This window comes from Bactrocera latifrons, unplaced genomic scaffold (assembly GCF_001853355.1).
Source record: "Bactrocera latifrons isolate USDA-ARS-PBARC rearing strain unplaced genomic scaffold, ASM185335v1 scaffold_5, whole genome shotgun sequence".
NCBI lineage: Eukaryota > Metazoa > Arthropoda > Insecta > Diptera > Tephritidae > Bactrocera > Bactrocera latifrons.
The window spans coordinates 793,126-819,577 of record NW_017537156.1 but is presented as its reverse complement, the minus strand read 5'-3'; the positions used below and the strand labels follow the sequence as shown (position 1 = coordinate 819,577).

The window sequence follows — 26,452 nt, the reverse complement described above, 5'->3', positions numbered from 1 at the left end:
GTTGTGTTGGTTGCTTTGAAAAAAATTTTGTATATATGTACTGTTTTTAATAATATTATTATTTTGTTTACTAAATGGCATAAACAATTAACACTACACATGTACATACAAGACACAATACAAATTTTACTTTTATGTAAAAGTGAAATGCAAGCACTGCTACTAACCAGAGACAGACTGTTGAACATAGAGTTAAAAACTTACATACACACAGAAAAAGGAGGAAAGCACTTATATTACTAATTACCAAAAAGCTTAAGAAACCAAGGCAATGTGAAAAAAATTTAGTTTTCTGATTTTGCTGAGAACTGTGTTACTCCTAGTTAACTGTCCTAAAAGCTCAACAATCGTTTAAAAAATAAATATATTCCTTAAAAATTTATTTTAAAGAAACTATAAAACATATTTTGCAAAAAATATTTTCATAATAAAATATCTATAAAAAATAAATAATCAAATATATGTACGATTTATATTAGGTTAAACACTAAGCGAAATCAATGAAAATGCGTTTTCTCTGTCACACTTGAAAATATATTGAGACTCGTAGCCTCAGAGGCTCATGAACGCTTCAGCAAGCAGCTCTCGCAGTTTATTTTTGGCCAAACAAGTCCGTGAATGCTTCTTAATCGGATTCTGTAAGCAGAAGCTTTGAGTACTTGCAACATTGATATTTGCAACTTGCAAGGTAATTTGAGCTCAACAGCTTTAAAGCTCTTTTATAAAAAGTGATCCATTTCGAGTTTCTTATTTTTTCTTAAGGAAAAACACAGAATCTTCAAATTTAGTGGGAAATGCTTATTATTATTCGAAAGAAAATTCTTTGATATTGATTTTTGTTCCAAGGCCAGAAACAAAGCGAGATAGTCCGTACAGGTATGATATATAAGATCGTATATCTTGATGGGCAGTCGACCGACTTAAAACGAGAAATTATCTGCTCACCGAAAAGTTATCTCAAAAAACCCAGTGACTGACACAATGTGTGGGAAGTGGCGACGTATTGTGGAAACCAGATGTCACCGTGATCACGAGCTTCAATTTCAAGCTTCAAATAGTCGGTTATAATGGCGATATATTGGTCGCCATTGGACGTTACGTTCACGCCGGTATCATGTTTGAAAAAATATGGGCCAATGATTCAACCAGCCCACAAACCACACCAATCCGTTATTTTTTCTGGATGAAATAGCAGCTTTTAAATCTCTTCAGTTTGTTTGTTTACTTACTCATTAAGCCAGAAATACGGCTCATCGCTGAACAGAATCTAGCGCCGCTCGTCTTGGAACTTTTCAAGAGTTCACAGAAACGAGCGATGACACTTGGGAAGGTCGAAAAGCTTCAAGTTCGTGCACAAGCTGAATTTTGTAAGCTCTGAATTTAATAATTACTCGTTCCCGTTACATATTTAATGCTTGGAAATATTTAAAGTATCAGAAGTTTGAGATACTCTCGAAAGATATGGATGCAGAGAACTTTTGTTGTTAATTGTTAATGTACTTTTGCTTTGCCATGCTTTAGGATATATTTAAAAATTTTGGAAGAGATAAAAGGAGATAGCTACCATGCAGATCAGCGCTACAAATCGCACTCAAGCATAATTAGATAATATATTTTCTTCTTTTCTCTACAACAATTAAAAAATGTACAAGTAGCTTTACCTAAGCACATACCTCTTAAGCAAAATCAGCAACTAGACACAAAGCTGTCAAAAATACACTCTTTAAAGTCAATAACCATATATTTATTGAATAGAAATTACAACAAAATCAACAAACACTTAAAGAACTCATACAGATACATACATACGAACTAAAGCAGGACTCATTTACACTCATTCAAGCTTTTTCAATCCACTCTCCAATATTTTATTTTACTTTCTTCTACTTTAGTTGTAGTTTCAATTCCAACATGCAGTTGATAAGCTTTTCCTCTTTCAAAAAGAAAAAAAACATAAAGCGTCTTCTAAATACTTTATCTATCTACTATCTAAATGTAAATAGTGTTGTGAAGCAATAAACAAAAAAAAGAAACAAAGTTTTGCTTGATTTTTGTATATTTATGAATTTCTCTAAGCTTTTATTTCACTTTCTAAATAATTGAAACAATTTCTTCTGTGTATGTAAATACATAAATGTGCTGTATTTAAAAAAACGTTGTCAAATGTACGTTTCGGTTAATTATTTGTGTGCAAATTTTCAATTTCACTATTTCTACATTTTTTTTTTTTTTTTTTTTTTTTTTTTTTTTTTTTTTTTTTTTTTTTTTTTTTTTTTTTTGTGTTTTTCAAGTAACTCAAAGATCTATGCGCAAGCGCAGTTTTTCAATTATATAATCGAAGAGGATAGTACTATTGTCACGAATCAGAGAGTAGCTAATGAAGAACGCGTTTAGTTTTAAGCTAAAACATTTTCAAAAGTAGTAATGATTATCTTCAAATTATTTCCAGTTACTTTTTTGAGCTTCCTAAACTCGTTTTCTTTATTTAATTTGTTTGAAATTAAATTCTTTTATTTTCTGTATAAAACCTGGACTAAAAAATCGAAAAAAATACAATATATATAAAAACATTGTAGCGCCTCAAAAATCCCGTAGTTGTGTAAAAAAATTTCAAATGCGAATATTGGAATTTTGTATGAGTTTTTGAACCCCCGAAAATTCGCTACCCAAAATCTCCAAAGCGCCTTCAATTCAATGCAACATTTTCGTTAACTCAGCGTACTGACATTACAACAATGCAAGTGGGTTTCATTTCAACAAAAATTCAGCGCCTTATACGAGTAATAATACATATAACTACCTATACATACATATACATATATGTATTTAAGCAAAAAATTACAAAAGTAAAAGTAAGACTGACTTTTTTCTGCAAATGCAGATTTATAATTTAATTTTTTATTTTTTTTTTATTTTTAAATATTTTTTTTTTTATAAGAAATCTTCCATTTTATTTTGTTATGGTTTGTAACTTATTACAAAACATAATCACGCAGAAACAATAACAACAAAAGCAAACCGCAATGTTCAAACGTGAAATGTGACTTAAAGAATTTTTCATTACTACTTTTTGGTGTCGCCTTTAAATGGCCGCACGCTAGTAAATAATTTAATATAAAACCAAAACTAAGTAATTTACAAGAAATATATATATACAAATATACCATATACAAGAAATAGTTGCAGTTGTCAGTCAGCTGTTGCAAGCACGTGTTATTTTCCATAACCAATTAACTATGTACTACTGCAATTACTATTTAATGAGCTACAACAAATACAAATATTAATAACAATAGCAACTAGCAATAGCTGTAGGTGTCCTAGCGTTAAACGCTTACATGCATACAAACATTCACGAACGACTAAATAAATACAGCAGCATTTAATTGTAGTGATTTAGTGGAGAAAGCTGAATTTGAATTTTTAGTAGGACTATACATGCATATATCTACGTAGAGTTAGTGGTTTAGGGTTATTACTTTAACGTAGCCAATAACGGTATTGGAACCAACCGCACAGGTTTGTACAAGCACAAGCAGCTCAATCTAGGGATTTTCGGCAAAGAAATTAGTTCAAAAACGGTTAATTAGCCAGATTATTTGGAGCAATGATATAATTGTGAAATAAAGTGAAATCTTATACGTATTGTTCCGTATATATGTAGTATAATGAAACTTAATACTGAAAATCTCTAGAGTGGCAAAGTTTGCTACAAGGAAGTATTTCTGAAGTATATCTTTTTCATTAAGTCGGTTAATATACGAATTTGTTATTAACTTTGGTGTCTGCCTTGCAAAATCAGCACGCTTTTTTGGTTTTAAAGGGTGATCCATTTCGAAATTCCCTACTTTTTGAACGAATAATTACAACAACTTCAAGTTTAATGGGGAACTTTTTTTATTTCGCAATAAATCCATTGATTGATGCGATGTATGGGAAGTGGCGCTTCAATTTCAGACATCACATTATATAATCGGTTATCATGGCGCGATAACAGTCGCCATTGACGGTAACTTTCCCACCGGCATCATTTTTGAAGAAATGTGGACTCATGATTCCACCGTCCCACAAACCACACCAAACCGTATTTTTTTTTTTTGTCTTTCTGGATGAAATGGATGCTTTTAAACCTCTTCAGGCTGCTCCCAAATGCGGCAATTTAGCTTGTTTACATACCCATTTAGCCAGAAATAGGTTCCTTCGCTGTAAAAAATTTGGCTAGAAAACGTAGGATCTTCTGGTAACTTTTTTAAAAGCCCATAGAGCTCAACGATTTTGCTTGGAAAGATCGAGCGGCTTCAATAAGATCTCGACGTAAAAGCACCAAGTCGTTTCATACGTCAATTCGAGTTGCTGCGAACGGCATCGAATCGGCTCTCCACGGTCTTCGTGTACACTCTCAGCTAGGGCTGATATATTTTATTCACTGTGTGCTAGACGTGATCTATTCAGTCGGGTATTATTCAATAATCAATGCTGGACCATTAGATGGGTGATGGTGTTCATTGTACGCTCAGTAGACTGATTATGTTGACCATAAATTGAGCGAAAAGCGCGAAACACGTTTAGAACGGGAGTTTCGTAATAATGTTGAAAGACTTATAAATGTAGTTCGGGCGTAAGGCTTTCCATGGTGAAATGCCAAACAATACAGAACAAAAATGATATGACAGCTTGACACGACTCACCCGTGATCTTTCAAACCAAGCTGTTGAAAAAGGTGCCTTCACTTGGATCGCTCGTTATATTTATGTATATCAGTAAGCACGGAAATAAACAACATATAACGCATAATAACTCAAGCCATCTTATCGAAAACCTCGAAGTCGTCCAGATCTAATTAATTTTTTACGTAACATTTTTTCGCAGGCAGCCAGTTTATCTATATACTTTTGGATTTTTTAACCGTAAATTTTACATAAGGAAAGATCAAAATTAAAACAAAATTTACGTAATATCATATCACAAAGTTCTCACGCATCTTTACATACAATTGTAACAATGCATATGTATGACGATTCGAGAAAAGCGGCAGTTACAGAATTCTTAGCAAGAAATGCCTTCCCTGCTTCGATAACAAATATCTATAAAACATAATTTCTTACTCCTTGATTACTGTAAAGTAATTAGACATTCCTTCTTTCAATTATTTACGAAATGCTTCGTAAAATAAGATTTCTGCGGCCTTAGTCGAAATCTAAGTAATTTTTTTAATGAGTCCACAAGTGATATACCTGTGACAGCTAATGGTATGTATTGATTAGATTAGGTTCGATGGCTGATATAGCCATAGAGATGAAGAACTCAGAAACGCAGTTCGGTGTTATGTCTAAGGGTATGCGACCATAAGCGTTTAAGCCTTGACCTCCCAAACAACCAGCTATCTAATAGTGGAACACCAGAGGATACGGGAACACTGACCCGCTCCCATTCTATTGATAGCGGTTCTAGGGTGCCTTTCCTTGCTAGCTATCAGTTTCCCAATTGCCGCCGACTCCACTGTGACCTGGCACATGTACCAGTCTTAACACAAAGAGAATCGATGCTATTGACAACAAGGTTAGTCACTGATTACATAGAATAACTTTTTAGAAAGGTTTAACATTAAATTTAAGCGGATAAGCTCATTGATTTCTTGGAATAGCATAACTTTCTTTTGTAACAGAACAAATCATTAAAAATAGCTCCAAGGTTTGCTTGCGTTGGCTTCTTTTTGGTAAAAATTATCTAATGTTTTGGAAACCCTTAAACATCCAGTTATTTTCACCCCTCCACACATCTTCTCAAGACTAGATTTTTTCACCATCAAGAATAAAAGCAAAAGTCAACTTTCTGACTGAGATTTCAGTCCAAAGTTTCGGTGATATTTTCACGGTACACACTTCGAAACGTGTTTGACTGGCTTAATATCAGCTGTGACAAACATAGAAGAAGCCTTGATAAGCGTGGCATACATTCGCCTTTGATATTAGTTAGCACTTGGTGCAAGCAGGCTTAATAAATGTTTAAGTCCGTTGGTTAAACCTAATACAAGGACCAAGCATCATGTACTTTCAGTATAGCATTTAAAGAAAAGCTTTTAGTAGTATATTTTCAAACGCTTTAAAGAGCATTTTGATTTCATACAAGATTTTTTTCAAAGCGAATTTCGCTTTATATAACATTGAAAAATCATAAAACAAATGGATACTTATTTGAGGCATTTCTAATATCTATAATAATATATAGAGTTATAAACATAATTTAAAACAAACTAATAAACAGTTTAAAGAAATTTCTTCGAAATACTTCCTTGTCAAAGTGATTAGAATTTCGTAGATTTACATCAGAATTCGTGCGAACCGTTTCGTGTGAGGTCGGTAAGTATACCGCCTGCGTCCAAGGACAGTAGAAACTGAAGTTCTTAGTATGTGATTTGTTTAATATTTTAATATATATATATTTTTTTTTTTTTTGTTTTTGTATGTTGCAACCGTGTTTAGTTTTGCAAGCGAGACGCTTATGTTTGCAAGTGTCTCAGTTACCATAGTTGTTCGTGTTTAGTTGGACCGGGGAGCTATTAAGTCTAATAAGCTGTTGAAAATTCATACAAGTTTTTCCAAGCAGTCAGACAAAATCGATTTTAGTATTTCGAATTTTCGCATTTTTTTTTTTTTTTTTTTTTTTTTTTTTTTTTTTTTTTTTTTTTTTTTTTTTGTGTGTGTTTTGTTTTTTCGGCAATTGGTTTACAGCACGTTTTGTATAGAACTTGAGTTGCTGCTATGTGTGTGTATATATGTAAATAATGTATAATACTTTATTAAGTGTAGTGTATTTATCTCGATGTCTACAACAACAACCACACAGCACACAAGAAAAAATTTAATAATAGAAAAAAAATCAGAGAATTGGGAGAGCAAAAGAAGAAGAAGCTTAAATGCAAAACAATGAAACACGCAAAAGCAGACACAAGACAGAAAGCACACACACACGCACTTAGACATTTGACAAGCAGTTAAACACCCACTTACGAGATATAAAGAAATAAAACACCAAGAATATAATTGAAACCTTTCACTGTGCGAGCAAAGAGATGCAGGGAGCGCATGCCTGGAGCCTTGCTGCTTGGCTCATAACACCGCGCTTACACCAAGCCAGTTTTAAGGCAAAGATTTGTCAGGCTAAAATAGCTGGAAAATTATATTTTTTTATTGGTGTTGTAAAAATGTCTCGTTGAGAGTTTAAGCAAGGCTTCACCAATCGCCGCTCGCAAAAATTAAAGAAATTTAAATTTAAAAAAATATTTAAATATTTCACAAATATGTTTAGAGCATTGAAAGAATTTACTAAAGAAAATACTAATAAATACAATAGACTGTCATTTTGAGTTATGGTGGTGCTTTCTACTGAGCAAATAGAATATAGTAGCGTAATGTGCTGCCGCATTACTAACAGAACATCGTACAAGATGTACAAATAAATGTGTTGTTGCCACAACCCGCTGCGCTTGACACCTTTGTTTGTATATCGATGTATGAACATTTTCCCGCTCCCAAAAAATACATAACCGCAAAAAAGTTTTTTTTAATGCAAAAAAAAAACTTGCAAAAAAAAAAAAAAACAAATACAACCACAACTACTAATACACACGCAAACACACTGAATGCTATAATGGCAAACATATACATATATAATACACTATGAACTAAAATAACGTACACCGCTTTGTAAAACCACCACCTGCCCCTCTTAAACATATACCAACCATCCTCTAAATGACCAAACAACCGTTAAACTAATCAACAACCGTCTTACCGAATCCAATCTAACTACTTCACAACTTCAACACAACCAACTACAACAACATCAATAACTACAACTAACAACGTTTGTAACTTACAAAAAAAATCAAACGACAACAACAAATACAACCAACCAACCAACTAACCGACTTGATAAACTCGCAAATTGAAATGTGAACTGCCAAATGAAAACAAAAAATGCTTTAAAAAAATATATATATACCACCAACTGGGTGATAACAATGACAATAATAACATTTACAATAAAAATTGTCACAATGTGTATTTGCCTTCAATTGCGTACAAAATTTGAAAAAAAATACTTTATGCCAATATCTAATTGCAATTGCATACAATAATGATAATAATAAAAATAACAATAACATTTAACAATCACAAATATGCACATGAAAATCCACAAAAAAAAAATCGTTCATTTCACTTGCCAATACCGTTAATCGAAATAATCGAAAAAAATATTTTCATCTTTTCCAGGTATAAAAAAAATGTTTGGTTTTAGTCTTTGCCTTAGAACATACATTAAATAAGAAAAAAATTGTTTTTTATTTAACATTTAACATTGTCAGTACATTTTTAAAGCGTATGTAAGAGATTTTTATTTTCAGGCGTTTGTTTGCTATAGAAGCCAACGATTTGGCAAATTCATTGCAAATATTTACTTATTATATGTAAAATAATAATATAGTTATTACTGTTCAAGTACAAAGTAAAATAAGCACTATCTGCATAGGCTTTCAACTCGTCATTACAAATATGTTGCCAATTAATTCGGAAAAAAGGCAAAACCGTGATTATATTATATATACTATATTTATATTATATATGCTATGGTGATCCCATCCCAAACTAAAATCTCTGAATCGGCTTAGTTCGTATATGATGTCGACATTAAAAAGGGTCTCCGAGCTATTTCCTGGGTGCTACCAACTTTGTAACGAAGTTAATAAACCCTGTTCCGGTTATAAGTATATATCTTTTTCTTCTTTATTGGTATAGATATCGCTTACGCAGTTGTAGGCGAGCTCACAAAAACGCGCCAGTTATTCCTTCTTTTCGCTTATTGGCTCCAAATTGGCAGACTTAAAGCAGCCAGATCCTTCTCCACCTGATCTCTCCTATTCCACCGCCGGGTACTAAATCGAAAACCCTCAAAGCTTGAGTGTTTTCACCAATTCGGATGAATTGACTTAGCCAGCGTAGCCGCTGTCTCTTAATTCGCTGAACTATGAAAATGTCGTCATATATTTCGTATCGTTCCATCGAATGCGCTATTTGCCGTTGAAAATACGTAAAGGATCGTCAGAAGTTGACATCATTCATGCTTCTGCACCACTGAGCAGTACGGGATGATTAGTGAATTGTAGAATTTGGTCGAGAGTGGACTTAATTTCTCAATTACTACTCAGTCCGAAGTGGCACTTGTTGGCGAGAGTTATTCTGCGTTGGATTTCGAGGCTGATATTATAGTTGCTGTAAATACTGGTTACAAGATAGACGAAATTATCTACGACTTCCTAGTTATGACTGTCAACAGTGACGTAGAGGCCAAGTCGTGAATATGACGACTGTTTGTTAGATTACAGAAGATATTCTTTCTTGTCCTCGTTCGCTACCAGACCCATTAGCTTCACTTCTTTGTCCAACCCGGAGAAAGCAAAACTACCGCGCAGTTGTTGTAGCCATAAAGGCAGCTCATTTTCGTGCTGCCAAAGGTAGCTTTGAGATTTACGAAGAGATGGTGTGTGTCGATTCTCTTTTCATGGGTATTTTCCAAGATTCATTATATATTATTATATGCGATTTGGAGATTTATCCAGCGGTTATTGGCGCAGATTGTGGGGTTTCCCTTTTTGCAGGTTGGGCTAAACACACTTAAATTCCAATTATCAGGCAATTTTTCGACCAATCGTATACTACAAAGAAGATGAAGAAAGATCCTTATTAGTTCTTCGAGACCGATTTATATTAACTGCTGAAAGATTCCATCGGTCCCAGCCATTCTGTTGTTGTTCAGACGGATAATTACTACTCCAACGTCTTCATGGTCGAACAGTGAAACGTCTGCTCCATCGTCATCGATTGGGGTATCGGGTTCATTATCTATCATGTTGTGATTACACCTGTTTGCCGTCGAACTTTCTTAGTGTTTTTTATGCTGCACAGAGGCGAGTGCGTATCGTGGCTGCAACAAGATAGTCGATGGTAGGGTTTCGGAGTTTTCCGTCTTCTTCCGTCTATCACAACTTGATCAAATTGGAGGCTTTGCTATCTGGAGACAGCCAGGGCAGGAAAGCCAAGTAGCTTGATGAATCTTCTTATGCTGGAATCTAGTACCAACTACGGATAACAATATTTCGGGCCCCGGCAAAGTCGGTCAGCCTGAACGCATTTGGGGTTTTTTGTTTCATCGCGGAGCCTGAATTTACTGACCGTTGTACCAAAGATTTCTTCTTTGCCCATCCTGGCGTTAAAGTCGCCAAGCACGATTTTGACATCGTGGCGGGGGCAGCGCTTCAAGCCCTCATTAAAGACAACTGTGGTCATATCGTCCTTCTCTTCTGTCGGGGCGTGGGCGCGAATCACCGATATGTTGATGCACTTCGCTTATATGTGGATTGTGGCTAGACATTCATCCACCGGCTCAGTTCTTGTGCCGTCCATCGCACTTCTTGGATGGCTGTGATGTCAGCTTTTCCTCTTACGAGTACATCAACCAGCTGGCCGGTTCCACCTTTCCACTTAAGATACCGGATGTGCCAGGTGCATGCCCCTAATACGTTTGCAGTAATCGTCATCAAAAGAGCGATCTCTCACCAGAGGCTGTTTTGACATTGGCGGCGCTTTTCTTAAGTGCTGGGTCCCGGACCCATGCTCCTATATGTGTCCTTGTGTGTGAATGAGGAGATGGCAGGAACGATTCGGTAGAACTAAATTTAATTCCACGCCAATCTATCCTCACTTAATTAGCTTTTCAGTATTAAAAAATGAAATATGTATGTACTTTCAAACTGATGCGAAATAAAAATCTCTTACACAATAGTCTTCGAAAATCAAATTAATCAAATTTTGTAAAAATTATTAAAAAAATTTGTTTAAAAAATATTTAAAAATAACGGTAATATTAACAGCGCTTTAAGTTTGCTTCTATTTTATGGAAATATATTTGCTAGAAATTTTAAAAGTCTTATGCAATTGGTTGTAAACTAAAAAAAAAAAATATTGTATGCAAAATTTCAATATACGGAATTGGTTTGGAAAACGTAAAATTTTAAAAGTAATACTATTATGCAATAGAAAAAAATAGTGGCAGCTTAGCGCAGATGCAAAATAATTTCGGTTTAGAATTTAAATTGTTTAGTGTTTGCAAAATTTCGTTTATTATTTCATTTGTCTTGGCTTTTAGTCTTCTATTATGTCAGATTGTACAACATTTTCATTTTCATCTGTTTTATGTATTAATGCCGTTATTTATTAAACTACTAACAACTACTGCGCACATTTTATGATTTCCCAAGAAGATCCACACCATTCTTCAACCTTATGTGCAAACTATTACTTAGCATACATAACTGTTAGTACATATTTACACCCACACGTAAACTATATACACACATACTTACCTACTTGCTTACATACATACATAGTATTGACTGGGATAAAACACAATATGATGATGAATGATCGATTTTAATCAAGCTCACGTTTTTTTATTGTTGTTCAAATTTTTCATACAACCACAAACCAAAAATAAAACGTACATATCTACTACCTACGTACATATGTTTACCACTCGACCAAAATCCGAAAACTATTAATTTGCAAATTGAATCAACTATCATCGCATCACCAACAAATCCAATCAATCAAACAAACTAAAATATATATATATATATTTTTATATAAATTTATATACAAATTTACATAACCAAATATATTATGACATTAATATTTGCGAAAAACCAATCAAAATCAAACCATAAACAAATAAAAATTATCAAAAATTAACAAACAAAAAAAACACCACAAATATGAAATGCAAACCGCAAAAAAACGATTTTATGCAAATTTCTAAACATAAATAAAATTAACTTATTTAAAACTCAAAATGCATGCTCATGCATAATTAAAAAATAACTGAAAAATAATAATATTCAAAATGAAATGAAATTTAAAAAATGAAATAAATGGTTCAATGGATGTGAATGTGGCTGCTTGATGGATGGCGACATGATGACAACAACCACCACAACAACGTTGGAAACTTGTGTGATGACTCGTTGCACGCCGGCAACACAGACGCAAGACCACTACACTCAAGTACGATCCGCCATATTCGAAAAAGCCCATCGCCAAGGGCTATGCCAGCGCCGCAGCCACTGCCGCAAATCATCACTCGGTCGAGGAGGTTTCACTGGACGGTTCCAGCAAATTGGTCTACGCCAACCAGGCCGGCTTCAGGTGCGACACAAAAACTACCCCCAAAAAAAGAGGTTTTTTAACATTTAATTTTTACAAATTGCAGGGATAAAAGCATACATGGTCGCCGTTATACCGGCGGCGGCGAGGACGATCAGGCCCATTCTGGTAGGTACCCTGTTTGCCTTTTTGCCACACACACACAATCAATTGTACACTTCTCTAAATTGCATTCGTTACTAAACACGCATATTATATATCTACTAACAACAACAATAAACTCTTTACACCCACAAACCTATATATAAGTACACACAGACCAATGCCACTTGTTGACGTTCCACCTAATTGTGCTCAGCCCTGATTAGTGTTGTTAGTTGCAATAAAAAATCATAGAAACAATAAATCAATTATTTAAAAAAAATTTAAATACAAATACAAATAATACCGTTAATTAAATGAGTGCTGTACTCGTATTTATTGCATACATACCTACTAATATATAGTACAAGTACATATGCTGTAACTTCTACATACCAAATTACATACTCAAATATACCACATAACTAACAATTAGTTAGTGCTTGCCGTGCCGTTATAAATAATTATTACAATTACAATACAGTTACGTCGCATTCAATGTTTTTGTCAGTTTCGATTTAGTACATACTAAACTTTAGTCTAGTCTAGTCTGTTAATTGTGATTAAATGCGCTTCAAATTTCTGCTTACAGTTTTGTTTTTTAATGCAACATAATTGACATTCACTTCAAGTAATCTCGTATCTCAGAAATACAGTAATTGTGTGGCGTTGTAGTGGCAGCGAACGCCTTGAGCGTGGACTTTATGAGACAAATGTGTACTAACTTGACTTATGGTGGGATATGCCATTCGAAATCGGAACCTCAATCTAATGCAGTGGCATCTATATTTCACTTGCGAGTGAATTTCGACTAATTGTGTTTCAGAGTTGCAAAGATCGGCAAAATTACTCACTCGCAAGGAAGGCATTGCTCGAATATTCTTTTGTTTATTTACTCACATTGAAATACCAGGTTGATCAATAAGTTTTGTCGTTTGATATTAAAAACACGAATTCATAATTCAAAATACACTTTATTATTCAGTATAATCTCCCTGAACATCTATGCACTTGCTCCTCGATCTTCCAACGATCCTGTGGAACCATCCCTGAAGTGAGTATCCGGAAGGTCTGCAAAATACGATTCAACAGCTCTTATGACCCCTTCTGAATAAATGGAAGTCGCTGTGGGCCAAATACGTTGGATGCTCCAACAATTCGAACTTTAGTTCATGGATTTTAGCCATTGTCAAAATACTCTTGTTACACGGTACATTGTCTTGATGAAAAAGTACTTTTTTCTTCTTCAACCCGTGTCTTTTTTCACGAATTTTTTCCTTCAACTGGTCCAAAAGGACATTCAGAATTATTTGTTTACCAGTTGGTAAGTAATTCCCAAACATAATTCCTCTCGCATCCCAAAAACTGATACCTTAACCTTCTTGGCAGATTTCCGGACACGAATTCGTTCACACCACTCTTTAGCCTCTTGTTTTATTTGAGCATCATGGTGATACACACAAGTTTCATACATGGTAATGAATCGTCGCTTAAAATCCACTTTATCTTTTTTAAAACGCTCCAAATGTTGTTGAGAAAGTCGCATTCGAATGGGTTTTTGTTCCACTGTTAGCGAATGCGGCACCCATTGTGCACACAGCTTTCTAAAACCCAATTTTACTTAAAATATGGCTCACACTGCCTAAAGTGATGTGTAGAGCCTCCGCTAAACCCTCTCAGTCAATTGTCAATTTTCCAAAACCATATTCTGTATTTTGGCTATGATTTATCTTGCTGATATACTTTTTGGACTTCCTTCACGTAGATCGTCTTTAAGGCTTGTACAACCACTTTTAAATTCAGCAACCCATCTTTCTACTGTTCTAATTGTAGGTGAACAAGCATTATACACTATTAACATTCATTCGTGAATTTCTTTTGGTGCTATACCTTCCAAAAATAAGAATTTTATCGCTGCACGATATTCGACTTTTTCAATTGTAAAAAAATACCGTGACATGGTGACGCTAAATTGCTTGTAAAGAAAGAATTGATAGATTGAAATGAAACTTCACATACGCTCATATGAAGAGCGTACCAACAAAACCAAAAAAAAACATGCTGCTAGTAGCCCTCTCTTATCATGCTACTAAACAAATTGAGCAACCTGGAATAATTATTTATTATCAATATTAAGCAGTGATTGTCCTTTTAAATTGTGTGCACAAACCGATTCAATAAAAAAAATTTTGGCTTGACTGATGTAACCTTTTTTTATGCTCGTGTGAAGCTTAATCTTCATTAGTAAAGTAGTTTGTGTTTGAAAGATATTTGTTTCCGACGCGAAGAACTTATCTGACGTATTTTATATGTTTCGCCAAACAACTATATGGTCAACGCAATCATGGCGCGTTCTCCGCATCGGGATTTTCTCTTATGAAAACAGATGTGACACGAGGAATGTAACGGCACACTCAGGCCTTTTTCAATGACTAGTTTTGGAACACTAACACCCAAAACATTAACCAAAATGTGTTGAGATGATCCATTAGATATTTTGTAAACCTCTGTTATCTCTCTGATGCCAACGATTTTAAGGCACTGTTTATTTAACTTGTTTGCTATCTTCGTTAACAGAGATGGATAGACGACTTGAAAGTAGACATCAAAAAGCCTTTCTGCAATATACTTAAGGATTCGATTTCGATGCGCAATGCACCAAAAATGATACTAGCTACTCAGTAACTTAGGCTTATCCAAACTTAGTAAGGTCATAAATAACTAATAATTGTAATAATATCGAATCATATATTTAATTTTTAAGACAACAAAATCAGAAAAAATGACTGATCTCTTGCGCTGCGTTGACAAATATATTCGCACTTAATCCGCTTCCGATAAACCATTTTGTTCAAATCTTGCCAAACCAGTATACGATTGTTTAGCTCATAGAAATTGCACTATGCATTTATGTTGTAAGGCCAAAATTCCAGATGGATACAAATTGTCAAAATTTCTATACAAGCGAGTGAGGTGGAAACATCAAGCCACTTTTTGCTCTATAATCTAGATTTTGCACCACTGAGACTAAAACAGCTGGGCAGTAAACCTTCGCCGAACCAAGATTACTGCCGGAGCTGACATTATGATCATTTTTACAACGTACCACAACGAAACAGAGTTATAAGCTATCCAAGTGTGATCCTGCTGGGATCGACCATTAAACCTAACCAAAACTAGGGAACTTTAGAAGCCTATGAAAGTAATATCTATAGATTCCACTTCAAGTTTGATCAATTTTACTTATGTTTGTGCAGAATACCGCTATTTAGGGCATGACAGGCGTCAGGGTAAATCATTGTTCATATTTTGATTCGCTGAGGTACGAATTTGAATGGCAGTCCAGAAACCTCTGTTAGTACTTACTTGTTTTTAAACTGGCTTCATCTTAAAGCAAATACATTGATAGTCTCCTTGATTACTCAACCAAATGCGCAAACAAAATATTTAAATTTACAATGATTACACTAACAAAATTCGCAACGCTTCGTGCACTTTAACGAACGTCAGCACAATCACTCCTTGCACTCAAAGCAGCCTCAGCTGCGCCGTACGCACTCGCACTTGCACACAGTGGCCACAGCCAAACTAAATTAGATAAACATTATATTCCTGATTCTTTTTCCCACACAAAACCACGTAAACGCGCCAACAACAACAACAAATCCGACACAACAGAAAAGGGTATATTGAAGAAGCACAGCTATGGACTGGTGCACAATGAACAATTGAAGGATAAATGGGGCGACGATGTACAGTCCGACAATCTCGAGCTTATAACACAACAGGACGGTGCACTCGGCGCCTCCACCAGCGGCGGAGCGGCGGTCTCCGAAGTAGAGCGCACACTCAAATCGCTCAACGGCTATCACGAAGACATATTGGAGGCACTGCGTAACGCGGCCTCACATCGCGGCACCGCTACCGGCAATACGCCCGTCGGCAGCGGCAGCCTAAGCGAAGAGATGCTGCGCAAGACACTGCAAGACTGCCAAAGCGCACAGCTAAGCTACAGCGTGGAACCGTACAAGCGCTCCAGCGGTTCCAAGTCGAGCTCACGCGAGAACATCTGCGACCCGGCACAAGCGCACATGCTGATCGAAAGTGCGGGCATTGGCGGCCATGCCGGCGCCATATTGCATCATCATCGCTCGCAGCATCAATTGCATCAGCCGCCACAATCAATGCAGCAGCAGCAACCGCCGCTGGACGACGATGATGCCCCGTCGACTGGGCCATTGCGCATACGCAATCTGGAGGATCTGATACGACAGCTGGAGCATCACTCGTCGCGTCACATGAGTCCTAGCGGCTCCGAGGACATTCGAATGTCCGAAACGGAGGCCGATCGCCATTATAGATTAGATAGTTCCGCCGCTTGCAGTGAATCGTCGCAAGGGTTAGTAATCATTTGAAAATACAATGTGTGTTTAACATATGCGATTTCGATTACGATTTTGTTTATGTTTTTTGCTGATTTTTGCCGATTCGTAATGAGCGTTAAATGGGTACTGTTTATTACATATATATTATACTTTGATTCGACTATTTATTCAGTATTTATATATACTATATACCTATATATACACATACTACATACTCGTACTTATGCATTATGATATATCGATATATCTTCGTTTTCAATTTGTCACTTTTTTACTTTGTATTCAACCGAATTTTGTATGTTGGGGCTGTAGGTGCCTATTTTTGGTTAGAAAAGAAAAACGCTTCAATTAACAACAAGAACAACAACTAACTAGTCCATATATGTATTTGTTCTTAGGTGATCATAGTTATATATGTATACCTGCTCATGTGTATGTATGCGTGTATGTGTGTATGTATGTTTGTGTGTGTTGCTGCAACCCGCTTTTACTTGCTGCCACATATGTAAATATGTCGTACTCCTTACTATATTTAACACGCATATTCACACACTTAGTCGTAATTTCCAGTAGCGAAGCAGTGAAAAAATAACAAAATGAAAATAAAAATATTTTTTTTTAAATAAAATAAAAAACTAAAACAACAACAAAATGCACTGATGAAACACATTGCACTGAAATTATTTGCAACTCTTAATATTCTTTCAGGATTTAGACTGGAATATCTGGTGTGATAAAGGTTGGTTCCCATTTGATACTCTTACGCACACTCTCGCACCGCTAGCTTTATGCTCATTGACATACACTAGATATACCTATAACTAAGTTATATTTGAGTAGTTTCTCTATATTCAAAAATAGGCACCTACATATGCTTAACCCTTACTTGAAGTTTGCTGCAATGAAAATCGCATTTTTTGGGAATATAATCACTCTTGTTACTTTGTCAAAAGAATTTGAGTTTTTTTTTTTTTTCATTTTAAATTTCATGGTTATGTTTAATGAAAGTAAAAAGATTCAAAATATGCATTCTGAACACATTAACCGACTTTTTGGGTGTCAAAAAACGTTACATTATCTCTTACGTACGAAAATAAAAAGAAACTCAGGATTGTGGTTGACTCAACAAGTCGAAGTTTTTATTGGTGAAAAAATCAGTTAATTCGCGGTCACTCTCATTACCGTGACGAAGATTGATCTGTTTGCTTGTTGATTTCCCTGATTTATTGACTGCAAGCTGAAGAAGCACTTAACATGGGCCCAGCTTTTTATGCAAATTGCTCGCGACAAGGAGCTTGAAACTTCAGAACAACTGCTAATTGATTGCATAGCAATTTGCAGACGCATGATAAAGGCCCTTGGATCAAAGTTTTCATAAAGCGTGAGGTAGGTCGTTGTGATTTAGGTACAATTGACCTAGGGTTGCGATTCAATCCTTATCTATTTATCTTATATTAATGTCACTATTCTTCACTTGTCATGTTGTCATAGACTTGTTTCACCGATTCTTAACATTTCTCACGACCAATCGAAACAAACCTTTTTTGGGGCGATTCACAAATTGTGTAGAACGTGAACAAACTTTTTTACAACCACAAGTCTATGCAATGCTGAATGTCTCACTAGAGCCCCTAGTTGACATGACGATCTTTCAATAACTGTTTGCACACACCATCAATAGTTTCCGGAATCAAAGTTGATTTTGAACGACATATACGAGATTCGTCTTAGAGATTAAATTCACCAAACCATCGATAAACGCTGGTCCTTGCTGAAGCTTTATCGTGAAAAATTGAACTAAGTTCATCTGTGCACTCTTGATCAGTTAATCCACGTCTAAAGTGATGAAAAATAATCGTGTGAAAATGTTCGAGTTTTAATTCCCATTTTTGCTTTTTTTAGAAGAATATTTTAAGTTACTCGAAGTTAAACAAGGCGCTCGAATATCAAATGTTCTGAGTATTTATCATCAACAGATGTCTGAGCAGAGGGCAACACTAGGGTTGGTAATAAAAAAACCAACTTACGTAGAGTTCATATTTGATAAAAAAAATATTACTTAATCTCGCAGGTATGTCATGTGATCTGAGGTATAGCATAAGTGTTGTGTTTCAGATGGCGATTACGATTTTGTCCACTTTTCAAGACCAAATGAAGTTAAGTGAACGCATTCCTAATAGAGACTTAAGAAGAGACCTAAGAACCACCGCAATCACAACATAAGGGTAGTGATATAGAAAAGTTTTCTTTAACGACAAATCTTAAAAGGACACTAAAAAATATTTTCAAAAAATGTTGGAACTAAAAAGATCTTTTTGAATATATCTAAATATTGAGTTCATATCAAAAAGCGATTTCCATTGCAACAACTGCATTGCGCGTATAGAATATGTACATTCATTTGTTTGTTAATTAATCAAACTTTTTTTCAAGTATCACCATTTTCTATTTTTCGTACAAAACAAAAATTTAAATAATGTTTTTGTTTTGTGTTTTTTTTTCGTGTGTGTGTATGTGTTGACGCGTGTATGTATATGTAAATGTATGTACATATGTATGTAATTTCATTAACATATACCTACATATGTATGTGTTGTATTCGTCTCTGTTGAATCGCAGCTCAAATCAGCAATTAGCACAATCACAGAAAACTGCAACAATACATCCGTCTTACAGCAGTCGTTTGCGCCCGCGCTCCGACGAGGAGTCGCGCTTCGCCTACGGAAGGTACAGACACCCCCAAGCAGCTAGTAGACATCCATCGCATCAATCGCATTCACCTCATGCTTTCGGCCATCATACGCATCATTCGCACGCCCACGGTCATGCTACGCACGGCCCACACTCATCACATCACTCGTCGCATACACACTTGCACCAGGACGACGAGGGTATATACGAGAGTGCCGATCACCATGAACGTTCGGTGGTCGAGGCACGACTCGATCCGCGTGAAACACCCGACAGTGAGAGGTAGGTACTCGTTACATTCACTTTCGCTCACACAGGCTCTTCCCCTCCTACCTCTATATATATATATATATATACAATCGCTCTATGTCTCTCTATCTATACCCCACCCGCAAACCCATTTATCCAATTTACCAAAGAAATACCTAAAAAAAAAAACGAAAAAACCTTTCCTCTCAACCCTCCAAACAAAATTTTATACAAAATTCAAAAATATATACCACTGTCCTCGAAGTCCACTTTGTTAAAAGCTAACATTTCCATCCCATCCCACTCCACTCCACTAACTTAATCACACATACCTACGTACCATACTTAGTCTCCCAAACCCATCCGCACTCCACAGTCCGCTCAATCCCGTATGCCCGAAAACACTTTGTAGTACTCCCACTGTCGCTTGCAAACTCAAACGCTGTCCAAATTCCAATTTGACTTAATTTCTGTATTTCATCCTTTAACCCACGCGTACAGTCTCTGGCTGACGTTGTCCACCCTCTTCCAGATATCCAATGTCCTACACTGATTTCCCACATCCAGCCAACGCAATCAGTTCGTACAAACGACCCTTAACCTCAATTGATATCCCAATTTATGAACTCTTATTTTCGAGATATGCTTATGTAATTATTATTTGATTATTCACCTGAATTCGATTCGACTCCTTTGTTCTCTTTTGACATTTTGTAAATTTACCGCAATTTCAGTTGAAACTTCTCCTTTCTTAATTAACTTGCTGTACGTAATTGTAGTGGTAGTGTTGTAAAGTGAAACCAAAACCAAAACCAGCAAAATCACAAAAGAAAACACGAATACCGAAAAACTGTATTTAGACGTATAATGCTATTTTAAGTAACTGTAAAATACACTCGAAATGCAAAAATTAATTACACATTAACCTAAGCAACTGTAACTGTAAATTAAATGCAAATTAACGGTGAATATTAGTATGCTAATGGTAGAGCCCACAAACCGGAATGCATTCCACAATTAAATATATAGTTAATTTAGTACAATTAATTTCGTTCCTTCAGGGGAAATACGCGAAGAAATGTTCCTTTAAAGATTTTGAAAAAAAATATATATATTACAATTATGTTACTTACATATTTACATGTGTGTTGTGTCTCCCTTTTACCCTTTTATTTGTTATAAAAACGCCCCTACTGCCTTTTTTTACATTTATTGTGACAAAAAAGTACCCGGAAATTGTAAATAAAACGGAATATATATTTCATTATTCATCAATATTTATTTTGTCGTCTTCAAAGTAGAAGTTCGTAAGAATTTCTTGAGATGACCCTCAGCTCCTTCAGCGAATTATGTTCATATCTTCGATCGGCGGGTTCGAAGTAGCAGCAATTTCAGTTTGGGGAACCAGAAAAAATCACACAGAGCCAAGTCTGGTGAATACGGTGTGATTGATGATATTCATTGGGATTTTGCCTTTAAATTTGGTCAAAAAATTAAATAATTAATTTTACTATACTATACTATAAATCCTTTTACTATAGGAAATTACTGAAAACTTCGAATTTTGAATAAGACAAAAAAGTGTAAAAAGAGAAGAAGTTTTGAAACTTAGGTTAGATTAGGTTGGGTTAATCTGGTAGGCCAAGCATAGACCAGTTTTGGTCTTCAGCGACACCAGCTGGAGTTCAGTTGCTAGATCCATGAGGAGTAGTCATCCTTTAGGATGCCTGCGCTTGACGCAAATTATAACAAACTATGCGGCCTAACCATCGATACCTCCTTCGGTGTATCATATCGTTGGGACCCCAGATGCTTACAGCGTAGTTTGTCAATGCGGGGCATGTGCATAAGAGAGGCTCCATTGTTTCCCTAGTGCCTTACTGTAGACATTTCCCGCAGTCTTCTCGATCTGGCAGTCTCATTTTGAGGGCCTGTGTCTTCCATATCTAAAATGGTGATCTTTACTTCGGACTATTTAACTTTCTAATAAGATAGTCTCCACAAATCATTATGGCAGAAATTTTCAATTGAATATTTTTATGAAAATCTTCCTGAATTGTATTGCTTTTACACGAAATCAAGGTAAGTTGTCCGGGCAGTCACAGAGCTCGAATTATATTTTAAAGTTTCTGAGAGTAAGATGAATATCTTATCTGCTTAACCGCAATGCGTCCCTTTATATGTTGAACAGAGGAGCCAGAAATAAACGCCAGAGACGTGACATCTGCTCAATTTAGATATGTCCATCCTTCCCTCCGTCAGTACACATGCGAAATTTTGCGCCATTTGGAGACTTCAAGCCCGGTCTTGGAGTAGAGGTCTTACTTTTCCTCCACTTCCCCTGCGGTTACTGCGTCGAATACTCTCAGAGCTGGGATGTTTTCATCCTTTCGGACGACATGACCTAGCCAGCGTAGCCGCTGTCTCTTAATTCGCTGAACTATGTCAATATGGTCGTATATCTCATAGAGCTCATTGTTCCATCGAATGAGATATTCGCCGTGACTAAGGGGGAAAGGACCATAAATCGCAGAACCTTTCTCATAACGCTGACTCATCAGATATTGTCATCGTCCATGCCTCTGCACCATATACTCGTAGCAGCACGACAATAATGAGTGACTTATAAAATTTGGTTTTTATTCGTCGAACAAGGACTTTACTTCTCAATTGCATACTCAGTCCGAAGTAGCACCCGCTTGCAAGAGTTATTCTGCGTTGGATTTCGAGGCTCACGTTGCGAGTGCGACGATTGTTTATTATCGACAGGAAATATTTCTCTGGTATCCGTTCAGACCCGTACGCTTTGCTTCCTTTTGCAGTCAGCTCTACAGTTTTATAGAAGATTGTACCTTTACACCTTAGCTTAGGTAGTATAAAACGTTATACTTATAACAATCAAGTAGTCGGGGCGTTCTTATAAATGATCATATTAATTTAGTGTCATTTCTCAAAAGCTTCCCGTGCATCAGACATAATTGTCTCACTTAGTTATTTGTAAACCATTTTAAACAATATACCATCCAGCAACTCATGTCATTCATATCATTTATTCAGTGAACCACAAAGCATGCATTTATAACCCCATCTGAGCTATCACCTACATAGATGTAAGTGATTCCATGACATCGTAAATGCCATGAAATTACACTTTTTTATTTATCCCGCACCTCATTTATGCAAATTACTGATGTTATTTTTAGAATTTCGTTAATTAACTTCCATTATATTCCGTTAGTTTATCACAAAGTCATATTCACCTGACTCTAACCTCAACATCTTCATTTCCCTTCTCATGCCACCACCCACCTGTCGCGCATTTCAACACATTTGCACATTTTCATCAACACCTAAAATCACATATTCACCAAATTCCGCTATTAATTTAGAACATGCCCAGCAGGAATTTCGCGATAAATTTATTCATCGGTCAATTTTTTTTTGAAATAAATCATTCCAAACAATTTTCTAACGAATGAAGATGATTTAAATATGCTAACAACTCTTTTAGTATGCAAGACGTGATGTGCTGTTAGTTAGACTGCAAGCTTTTGAACCATTGTAAAATTATTTTCAAGAAGTTGGTTTTGAAAAATGCTATCTTTGTTGTTGATCTTTCAGATTGTATAGTTTGTTACAAGCCGTAAAAGCAAGCAGCACAGATCTACGCATTTCGCTCAGTTTCATCACATAATCTATCTGTTTTGTACATGCATTTCCTACTGGGTCGCTCTATACTCCACAATACTTTAACTGCTGTAAATACATATACACCGAAAATCGCACAATCTCATTTATAAATGCACATACAATTACATACATAAGCATACCGATGTACATAAGTACATACATACGATATACTATACTATATATATATATATATGAATGCTACTCATTCACGTTTGTCTGTATGTGGATTGTGATAATCATTAATTGGTTTTCGTTACTGTTTTCTTTGGTCTCGTTTCATTCGTTTTGAATTCGTTCGATTTTCTGCATACTACAAACATACTTTTATTATTTCACTCTTTGCAATGCATTCCTGCCTGCCATTCTGCTGCAAATTCTTTTACTTTCTTTTCATATCTGATTGAAAAACAATTTTCAAAAACTTTTTTGGTTTATTCTTATTTTATGAAACAAATATGTTCTTCACAAACATATTAAATTCAATTTATGTCACTTCTAACTTCGTTTTGTTCATTGCTCATTTATTTCACACAACATTTTTTACTGCATTTCACTTTACTCGTTTGTTTCGCAATTTATACAACTTCATCGTTCATTTTGTTCAACTTCAATTTCGTTGTATTAATTATATTTTATGGTTCGTTCATTTCGTTTCGTTTGTTCGGCTTCGTTCTCATTTTATCGTTTCGTTTTGTTAAATTTTTCGCTTCGTTATCGTTTCCTTTCGTTTCTTTCGTTCGGCCTCGTTTTCATTATTTCATTTCCTTTGCTATATTTCTCTTCGGCTTCGGCTTCGTTCTGATTTGATCATTTCGTTTCGTGCTCGTTTTTTTCGTTTCGTTAAAATTCCCGACAACCCGTTTTTTCTTTTTGTTATTCCGTGTACCGCTGTTCCTGTTATGATTATTATTTTCTAGTGATGACTTTATTCAAGCTCAACAACAGTTAGCCCGGTGGGCGAGTGAGGATGTGGTATCCGTCGTGGTATTGGATCAACCGCAATCCGGCACAATGTCGGATTCCCAACAATCCAGCGGCGTCGGACCAATGTCAACGGCTACAACGAGTACCGTTATACATCATCAACACCCGCACCAGCACCACGGCGATCATCCATCCTCGGCAGCGGCCTCATCAGCAGCGGCGGCGGCGGCAGCAGCAGCGGCAGCCAACAGCAACTCTATAATGGGTTTGGGGGTCGTGTCAAATGGTATAAATGTAAGTCAGAGGGACTATTACCCCTCGCCACCCTCAACGGAGACGGAAAGCAGTGGAAGTGTTATCCAACCGCTCAGCCGTCGTTTGCCTATACCAGCCGATACCGGCCAACAGCAAGCGCAATTGCAGCAACTGCACCAACTGCATCAGCATCATCAGCAGCAGCAGCTGCAGCATCAGCAGCAGCAGCAACTGCAGCTGTTACAGCAGCAAGGCGACACCACCAGCAGCAGCAACAACAGTCAATCAGGACAAATAATGGAGAATGGTCGATATCCGGAATATAAACACTGATGAAAATGTCAACGCGTACAGCAACAAAAACAACAACAGCAGCAACAACAAATGCAACAACACTAGCAATAAAACCTTTAGTCAAAGGTAATACCGAAATGAGTGAAAACTAAACGGGAATTAACCGAACAACTTGTTGTTGTGTTGGCTGCAATGCGCGAATGCAACACGAAGCAGCCAAAGATGCCTCATCGGCATTGACAGCAGCACATTTCTTATTGCGGCCTGCAAAACGAAGAAAAGCGAAGTGCTTCGCGCTGTTTAACGAACATATAAACAAACGAACGAAGCGAACGAGCGAACGCGATATCGACCGAAGCCCAGCAATGTGATTTTATACAAAGTAGCATTTTAGGTTATTCAATTAAATAAATTGCAAACGAAAATGATTTGGTAAAATTATTAATTAAATTAATTAATTAAAAGAAAACCACAAAAAAAGAAAACAAAAACGACTCAGAAACAAAATTTCAAATAGAAAGTAGGCTTAGATAATTTACCAAAATACCAAAAAACCAAAATACCAAAAAACCAAAAATAGAAAATAATATTAATTGTGTGCACTTGAAGCAGTTGAATCGTGAATTTATTACAACAAATTAATGTGCGAATTTGCGCCTACAACAAAAACAAGAAAATGAACGCAAATCGTTTCGCAAACTAATTCGAATAAGTACATACCTACACACACACATACACATACATGACTAAGTATGTATTTGTAAATTTTGTTATTCCCTTGCATTGTACATATGTATGTATTGACTAGCATTATCGTTAAGCTCCACAAACTTCTTTATACTAAACACATGTAAGTATGTATGTCTGTATGTACATATGCACCGAAGCCTATGTACTTCAGTGCTACATAAGTATGTACATACTCGTACATGGATTGATGGTGTAGACTCATCGTACCCTAACCGCATTGCACATAACTGTATTTTACGCGTATATATATGTATGTATAAGTATTACAACCACAACACACACACACACCCACACACAAATCTGCACACATGTACGTTGCGTAGAAGTGTACGAATTTGCCAATTAACATTAAGCCAGCATTGATGTCTCACACACATACGCATATACGTCACACATATGTATAAACCAATACATACACTGTAGGCGTATATGCGTATAGGGGCATACATAGCTATGTGTGTGTGTAATATATTCGTACTCATAGAGTTTTTGTAGTTAGCGGATGCAAATGGAATTATGCAGAAAAAGACGATAGCAACAAATTAACAAACAAATCAGCATAGATTAATGGAAAACTGAAAAGTTAATTAACTGTATAGACCCAAAACATAGTAAAACGTAAAATTGTGCAAACTTAGCAGTGACGAGCAACGCTAATAACGGCTAATGCCTAATGCTTAAATAAGAACAAAACTGCAGTTAGGGCTTTTCCCGGCCCCACGCGTACAACTTTTTTAAATATCAGACTAACCGAATTGAGTTATAAGTTATCATGACTTACTCCTATTATTAGAAAAAAGTTTAAAAGTTTGAAAATTTGTTATTTTTATACTCAAAGCTACTTGCGTCTAATCA

General features: G+C 35.9%; 1 protein-coding gene across 1 annotated transcript in view; it reads left to right on the top strand.

Moving 5' to 3' along the window:
- The window catches only part of LOC108973647, a 136,606-nt gene extending 111,720 nt beyond the window's left edge, over window positions 1–24,886 (top strand). Inside the window, exons 15-19 of the mRNA XM_018941038.1 lie at window positions 12,099–12,260; window positions 12,325–12,386; window positions 16,038–16,758; window positions 19,364–19,717; window positions 24,292–24,886. Coding sequence (XP_018796583.1) covers window positions 12,099–12,260; window positions 12,325–12,386; window positions 16,038–16,758; window positions 19,364–19,717; window positions 24,292–24,886 — 1,894 coding nt within the window. The remainder of the gene's footprint in view (window positions 1–12,098; window positions 12,261–12,324; window positions 12,387–16,037; window positions 16,759–19,363; window positions 19,718–24,291) is intronic.
- Window positions 24,887–26,452: the final 1,566 nt, after the last annotated feature.